The sequence below is a fragment of the Helobdella robusta genome (assembly GCF_000326865.2).
Source record: "Helobdella robusta unplaced genomic scaffold HELROscaffold_35, whole genome shotgun sequence".
In the NCBI taxonomy this organism is placed as follows: domain Eukaryota; kingdom Metazoa; phylum Annelida; class Clitellata; order Rhynchobdellida; family Glossiphoniidae; genus Helobdella; species Helobdella robusta.
The window spans coordinates 1,168,387-1,176,865 of NW_008704704.1; the positions used below are offsets into that span (position 1 = coordinate 1,168,387).

Sequence of the window (8,479 nt, forward strand, 5' to 3'; positions counted from 1 at the left end):
TTTTCGGGGGGTATTGTCCTAGAACCGTTTTTGGTACATGCTGTAACACTTTAACAACCCTATAATCCATTCCAATAAACCTCTCAGATAATATTAATACACAAAGAACATAATAAAGTTATTATGATTTTTATTAATTTTTATTGTAACAAATTTTTTATGTAAAAATGTAATTTCATTTTTGTATGTATGAATATTTTAAAAATAAAATAGTATCGTTGGATTTTTTTCTGGAAGACTTTTTTTCCTGAAGACGTTTTTTCTGGAAGACTTTTTTTCTTGAAGACTTTTTTTCTTGAAGGCATTTTTTCTGGAAGACCTTTTTGAATGAAGATATTTTTACTGAAGACATTTTTTCCTGAATGCTTTTTTTCTGGTTACCGAATTGTCCGATTGTATTCTTTGACACATTTGTCTGCAATAACGGACCATGCCTGTTTTTCTCCACTGTTAAGTTTACATCTTATTCTATTTACAAGTGTTTGGTTTAGTCTTTCATTTAGTTCATTTAGGGCAATCTACGCATGTAAAAACCACTTGAATATTCATCTTGTTTAGATACTGCTTTAGTTCTATAGAATTAATTCCGGTGTACTGGTCGGCTAAAAGTATTTTAATATTATTTTTCTTAGCAATCGGGTCAATTAACTTTATGAAATCTGCTGCGCATTGGCTTTTTGTAGTGGAGATCCAAGCATATCTACTAAAATGAGCTACCAAAATATGCATATATTTCTTTGGTGACCTATTTCCGGCAAATCCACCAACTGTGTCAATGAACATAATTTGGAATGGTTCTGTCGCTGGTCCTAGTTTTGACATTAATCCGATGCTTCTATTTCTTCTAGTTTTGTTCACTAAGCATATAGTGCAACTTTTACAAAATTCTTCAATTAGTTGATCAAAGTTTTTGAAATAATAAAATGTTCTTATTTTCTCTTTCAATGTTCCAGCTCCGATATGTCCATAATATTCATGTACCTTTTTTATTATTCTTAAACCAAATTTATCAGAAACAAATATCCTTGATTTGTCCTTCAATTTTTTGTAAATAATACCATGGCGTTTTTCAATCTTTTTGGCACTCTTTAATTCAGTCATGTTACCATTTTGATCCTGAAGAATTTCAGGTCTTTCAATTAAATTTACAACTTGTACTGCAGCCTCATTTTCAAAATATTCTAATACTGGTGATCCAGAAAGTAAATCAGTCATTATATTTTCCTTTCCTTTCTTATAAATAATTTTAAAGTTGAATTGAGACTAAATCGCCCAATATTTCATCTGTTCTACTTTTAGTTTTTAGATTCTCTAGAGGTTTGTGGTCACTACAAACAACAAATTCACGACCAATTAAATAATATTGCCAGTATTTTATTGCGTCTTTGATAGCTTTGCATTCAAGATAGATGATGTCCATTTTCTTTTCTTTTTCTGATAATTTTCTTGAGAAGTATGCGACAGGATGTAACATACCATCAGAATGTAGTTCTTTCAAATTAGCTCCCATTCCTTTATAACTGGCATCAGTTTCAATATAAGCTGATAAAGGCTTTATCGTAAATGGCTAAGATTGGCTGAGAGCATAAATATTCTTTTATCAAGTTGAAAGAATCTTCACAACCTTGGGACCAATGAAACTTAATATTTTTTTTCAAAAGCTTAACATTCTTGATGGCGATTAAATTTTCTTGAGCTGGTGCTACTTTATTTTCTTGAATAAAATGTCCAAGATATTTAATGGTTTTAGCAGCGAACTTACATTTTCCTAATTTTAATTTAAAACCTTCTTCTGTGATAATTTGTAGAATTTTTTCAATATGAATAATGTGTTCTTCCCAAAAGCGTAAAAATATAAGTATGTCATCGATATAGTTAATGCAAAAATTGCTCAGAATATTTCTTCTTATGATATTGGATAGAATACGTTGAAAAATTGCTGGAGAATTTTTAAGACCAAAGGGTAAAACCTTAAACATGAATTTTCCATACTTAGTGATAAATGAAGTTTTTTCTCTATCTTCCTTTTTTAATAATGTACACCAAAATGCAGAATTTATATCAAGTACAGTGAAATATTTACAATTTGGTCTTCATCTATGACATCATTAATAGTAGGGAATAGATAGCATTCAGGAACTACTAATTTATTTAATCGTCTGAAATCAATTCAAGTCTTGTCCGACGACCATCATCTTTTTTAAAATCAAGAGTTACTGGCGAGGCATAAGGGGATTCCGATTCTACAATTAAATCAGCTTCTAATAACTTTTTGACTTGGGTCTTGATTTCCTCTTCATCAACTATGGAACATTTATATGGTCTTGCTGTTACATATTCATCTCTGGTTAATTTTATTTCTGCTTCTTTAGACTTCACTTTTCCTACATCATATTTATCTTTTGCAAACATATGTTTTTACTTGTTTATTAAATTTAAAATATCTTTTCTTCTATTTTCATCTTCAATGTGGTCTAAATTTTCACAAATTGTATTATTCATATTTTCGTTAAAATTGACTTTTGAAATTTTAATTAAATTATTTTTTTCTGCCTTTTGTAGATTAAATTGGTTATCAGTCAGTTCATCTGATTTAACCTTGTTGTGATTGTTATTCATCTTTACTCTTTCTTCTATTTTGATGATCTTATTTTTATTAATTCTTTGTAGAATGTTAAAATTTTCTTCTTGAATTAGTTTGAACTTTTTTATTGCATCTAGACCCAGTAATAGGTCATAGAAAAAATTGTTATTTTTGATTACGTATGTATTTAAATTTTCCGTTAAATTACCTACCTTAACAACTATATTTGCCCGGGCCGAACTAAAATTTAACCCACTGATGGTATTGAAAGTACTTCTATTATTCATTAAGCCTAATTTTAAAATACCTATAATTTTCCTATTTATTAGACTTATATTTGATCCACTATCATAAACCGCTTTAACTTTTAATTTATTATCGATTATTACGTTTACTCTTATCAGTGCATTCAATGTTCCCTGGCTTTCTAGTTTAAAGATTTCTTGTCAATTTCAATTTTCATCATATGTGCTTCGTCATCTGTTTGGTATTTAGTATCATGAATATTAATTTCTCTTTTTGATGAGTAAAGAGTCTTATTTCTACATTCATTTGTTGGATGGTATCGATTTTTCCAGCCCAATTCTTCACACATAAAACATGGTTTATTTGCTGTGGTATTAATATTCTGATAAAATTTGGTCTAACAAAATTTTCTTTATTTAGAGTGTTATTTTCATATCTTTGATTTTGTTTATTTAGAGTATTATTTGTCTTTGCTTCTACTTTGTATTTTGGTACCAAAATTTCTTTGTCTACATTTTCATATCTCTGTTTGTGTTGATAAAGTTGCTTTGTCTTTACACCCGTATTGTATGGTATTTCATTACTGTAAAATTTATTGTCATATTTTGGCTTGATGTTAGAAACGCATTCATCAATTTTTGTTAGTTCTTTGAACAGTTTCTCAATGGTTGTTATTTCTTCTCTATCAAGCTGGTTTTGTATTTCTACAGGAAGGCCCATAACGATCATGTTTATTCTCGACATTTCAATTTCTAAACATAGGTTTTCCTTCGCTAAGGTATAGTCTATTAAAGAACCAACTAAATATTTGTAATTATATGCGGTTCTTCTTTCTCCATTCTGACCAATTAGTTAAGCCGATCTTTTTTAAATTTGATTCGTACCAATCTTTCGGTGACCCAGATAAAAAGAAGCGTAATGCTTCTATGACATTAGTAGGATTTAGTATTTTATGCCTTCTACATTCATTTTCAAATTTCTCTTATCCATTCAGTAGGGTTTTGCTTTTTGTAGAATTTTTCCAGAATAATTTTTTTTTCAACGTCTTGCAGCTTAAAGTTATCATTCAGACTTAGCTTAGCTTCTAATTCCTTAATTCGTTCATTTCAAAAATTGTCATTTGATTCATCTCTATGTTTATTATCAATAATTTTTTCTTCTTATCTAAAAAACATAGATTTTCGTCTTCGTCGTAATATTCTTTTCTCAATTCATCATCGAGTTTGATGCAAATTGTGCGATAACCGTTGATAGGTTTGATAGAATTAATTAGATTGATTATTGCTCGCTTCGTAGATAGAGCTTTGTGCAAACTTAAATCTTTCTTCTCTTCAGGTAAGACATACCATGTTTCTTTATTTTCCGATATGCCCGCTAATTCAAATTCGTCATTATTTCTTTTAATAATATGAAAATACAACTTACTTGTTTTTGAAGCCATCTTCTTTTTGGAATTTAATTTATAAGTTTGCTTTCGAATTACCTGATTTATTAATCTAAGTAGAAAAATTAAATTCCAGGATCGTTTACAAAGCCAACAATAATAAAATATAACCACGTGCTATTTGCATTTATATATAAGATAATACCAAAGTAACGAAACATAATTTACAAGCACAGAATAGAAATATATAGATAATTATATAAAATATAATTTACATGTATTACTTAAACTCACAAAAAAATGATGGTGCCCACGCCGAAACAACGTTGTAAGCCTGATCTTGACTCATTTACTGAATAAATATGAATTGAACAAATCACGAGTTGTTGAATTTATATATATATATTGTCTTGTTTGGACTAAAGATAAGAACTGACATTGTTTTACCAATTATAGTTTTAAATGATTGTACAGTTAAGAGTTCATTCTGTTAAGTTTTTGGGTACTAATATTCCATCCAACTTATCTTGGTTATCTCACATAAAGCTTGTTTCATGTAAATTATCAAAAAATTTAGGTTTAATTTATCGCTTAAGGTTTAAATTTCCAAGGTTCACTATGTTAACATTACATAACTCTCTTATTTTACATTATTTGACTTACCGCATTTCTATTTCTATCAGCTCCTAAATGTAATCTTCATTTATTGACAGTAGCTCAGAACTTTTTCATTCGTATTTATTTTAATTTACATAAATTTGATCATATTACTCCATATTTTCATTTAGCTAATATTCGTATCATTAATCAGTTATATACTTCTTTTATTTAAAATATATAAATTAAATTTCTGTCAATCGCTCTATAATGAATTTGCTGCTTTTAAGAATACGAAACGTGAAATCTTACGTCATAATCCTGATTTCTACTTCTTTGAGCCTAGATCTAATTTTTTCCTTAACTCAGCGTTATCTTCATCAATGCGTCTTCTATTTATTTTTATTATATACAGAAGAAACTTTTTTTGGTAGTCTTTTACCATTTTCAATATATTATGGTGCAAGCTGTTTTTCTGTAATTCTATACCATTTTCAATGTATTATGTTACAACCAATATTTAAAAATGATAAAGCTTTACAGAAAAAAAGCTTTTTCTGTATTATAGAATAAAAATTATTAAAAAAGTAGTTAAAAATATTGTTTTCTATACAAAGAAATTGAAATGTTTTGATAACAATACCGTACAAAATGTTTTAAAACAAAAACAGAAACTAATCAAAATGTTTCTTAAAAATGATATATATATAAATATATATATATATATATGTAAAATATTTTATTTTTATAATTTCAAAATGTGTTTTTCGCGATTGAAACCTCAGAATCCTCAAAGTGCATGCCATGTCCCATACAGACAGCTCAATAACATATGAACTTTTATCATCAAAAAGTCAGCCAGTCAATGAGTTTGCGATTGATTCGACATCAGGTGTAGTTGAACTTATGAAGAAACTTGATTACGATCAAGACCCATTGAGCAGGCAATATCAATTAAAAGTATTGGCTATTGACAATTACAATTCACCAATCACAGGAACCGTTGACGTGAGTTGATTGGTATTATTATTTAGTCTTATTATTTTCTTACAATAGCACCTTGTGTTTAAATAACAATTTTTTGACGTCTGGCTTATGTTTTCATGCATGAACAATGTAGCAATGCTTCTGCTATTTGTTTTATATTCATTTCAAAATTATAATGATTCATCAGTACTTTTAATGTGTTACATGAAATTATATTATAAACATGCTTATTTGTTTATATGTGTAATTAATAACGTTGTTCATTAGCCTCTTAACCTTTTTACTCTATATTTTTGATAAACATTCGACAAAAGAAATTTTATTTTTTATCAATTTTATTTTATTTTAAGGCATTGGATAATTTTACTATAAATTATTGAAAAAAGAACTTTTTTAACATTGAAGTTAATTGTGAATATACTGGATGCGAATGACAATGCTCCGACATTCTACTTATCTCAGTACAGCACTCAAAGTATTCCAGAAGATGTTAAAATAGGAACAGAAATAATTAAAGGTTTTGAATGATATTTTTTTGAATTTAACTCAATTTGATTTTATTTTTATGTAGTTGAGATTGTCTTAATTTGGAAAATTTATTTAATTAGGAGTATTATATAATGTTAAAATCAAAAAATTATTCTAATACATATGTATGTACAAGTATATGGCACGATAAAAAAGCCTTTAAATTTCAACAATTAATATATTCGTTGCACAAAATAATAAACTAGTGTTTTTACGATATATATATGTATATATAAATATATATGTTGGTAAAACAAATATAACCCTATTTGTAGATATATGCTTTTTAAACAAGACTTCTACAAGACGTAATTTATCAGACTCATATTTATTTAAGTCCGTGATTTGGCTGACGGCCGTTTCGGCTAGTGCCATCGTCAGAGCCTAAAATTGCATATATAAATTATTTAATTTAAATATTGTATTGAATTATAATTTATATGAAATGTTAACAGTTTTAAATCAATACAATCAATTAAAAGTTACTGATGAATGTGGCCCAAAATAAATGACAGCATGTGGAATAACCTTTGTAAAATCAACATATTATAAATAAAATAAGTTAAATAAAATAAAGTAATTAAATAGTTACGGATAAAATAAAAATTTTTTTTTGCATATCATAGTATCATAATTTTAAAAGTGTGGTTGGTGACGTGTAACTAATGTTATAAGTAACTATGGAAAGTTTGTCAGTTGATAAATTAATTAAAATTATGGAAAGTTAAACTTATTTGTATTTTGTTGAATTATTGGATATAATTAAATTTTGAATTGTTGATATAATAGAATAAAAATAATAAATAAATAAATAAAAAAATGAAATAAAATAAAATAATATGTAAATAAAAAAAAATTATTATGTTAATAAAATTTTAAGTTTCGAATAACGGTGTTAATGAGCTAATTATTTGAGATCGGCAACGTAAAGATACAAACGGGTGATTAACACCGGTTGGTTCTAGTGTGGGATTGCTGTATTCATATTTGTGGTTGACAGAAACTTGTTTACTGTTGACGACTTTAAGTGAATGAGATAGAACGGTGTCGCGGTATTGAGTGAAGAGTTGCAGGACGTGGGCGAAGTTGTCGGACTACGTATTGATCTTTGGTTTATTTGTGAGGATAAGAAGAGCTTTTTTTATTTTCAATTTTGACGGGTTGGAGTCATGGCCGAGTGATAAATTATGTTAAGTGATAAATTACGTCTTGTTGAAGTCATATTTAAAAAGCAAATAACTGCAAATTGGGGTATTACTTTTACGAACATGTCTTTCTAAAAACCTCGTACCAAATTATATATATATATATTTTTACAATATTCTATAAATTCTACCGAATGTATGGCGTTAATATGTTTGTATTTCGTTTTTTCGATTTTTCTCACTAAAGTTTTTTGGTGAACGTTTAGTTTATTAAAATTCAAAATAAACTTATTTTTCGAATTCATGCTGCAAATAAGGCCATATTCAAAAACTGACCAACCTGATAACCAAAGGAAATAACAATATTATAAAAGATAGATTCATCAATCTTAGCCACCATATCCTTACAGACAAACAAAAAGTGTTCTTAAACCTGGGATTGAATTGCCATTATCTGAAAAAACCTAACAAAATTGAGAAAATCATTGAGATTGAAAAGCTATAAGCGACGCTGAACGTCAAAGTAAATTAAGCGTCAACCCCTCTGTTGCCATTGAGCTTCAAGCTGAAGCCAAGAAAACACGAGGTAGTATTCAAAGTAAGCTACTCACTGAGGAGATGAAGGAAGCGGCGAAGCAACTTAGGGAGAATAAAGATATCGTAATAAGACGCGCAGATAAATCTGCACAATATGTCGTTATCGACCGAGCCGATTACCATGAAAAACTCAATGATGTTCTCAATGATACAAAAAAGTTCCAAGTAATCAAAAAAGATCCCACTCCTCAACTAAAAACTAAACTAAACACAATAATTAAGAAGATAAATCGAAAAAACGAACTACAAACATATTAACGCCAAACATTCGGTAGAATTTATAGAATAATGTAAAAATTATGGTCTATTACCAACATATATATATATATATATATATATATATATATATATATATATATATATATATATATATATATATATATATATATATATATATATATATATATATAT

General features: G+C 27.7%; 2 protein-coding genes across 2 annotated transcripts; one reads left to right on the forward strand and one right to left on the reverse strand.

Annotated features, from left to right (window-relative positions):
* Positions 1-3,046: 3,046 nt before the first annotated feature.
* HELRODRAFT_175854 (hypothetical protein) lies at positions 3,047-3,574 on the reverse strand (the record flags this gene model as incomplete). The annotated part of the gene is made up of 1 exon (XM_009023233.1): positions 3,047-3,574. One exon carries the CDS (start codon positions 3,572-3,574, stop codon positions 3,047-3,049), a length of 528 nt encoding a protein of 175 aa, XP_009021481.1.
* A 2,041-nt stretch (positions 3,575-5,615) lies between these two features.
* HELRODRAFT_175855 (hypothetical protein) lies at positions 5,616-6,714 on the forward strand (the record flags this gene model as incomplete). The annotated part of the gene is made up of 3 exons (XM_009023234.1): positions 5,616-5,819; positions 6,204-6,315; positions 6,602-6,714. The coding sequence occupies 3 exons, from the start codon at positions 5,616-5,618 to the stop codon at positions 6,712-6,714; spliced, it is 429 nt and encodes a 142-aa protein (XP_009021482.1).
* Between the last annotated feature and the right edge of the window lie 1,765 nt (positions 6,715-8,479).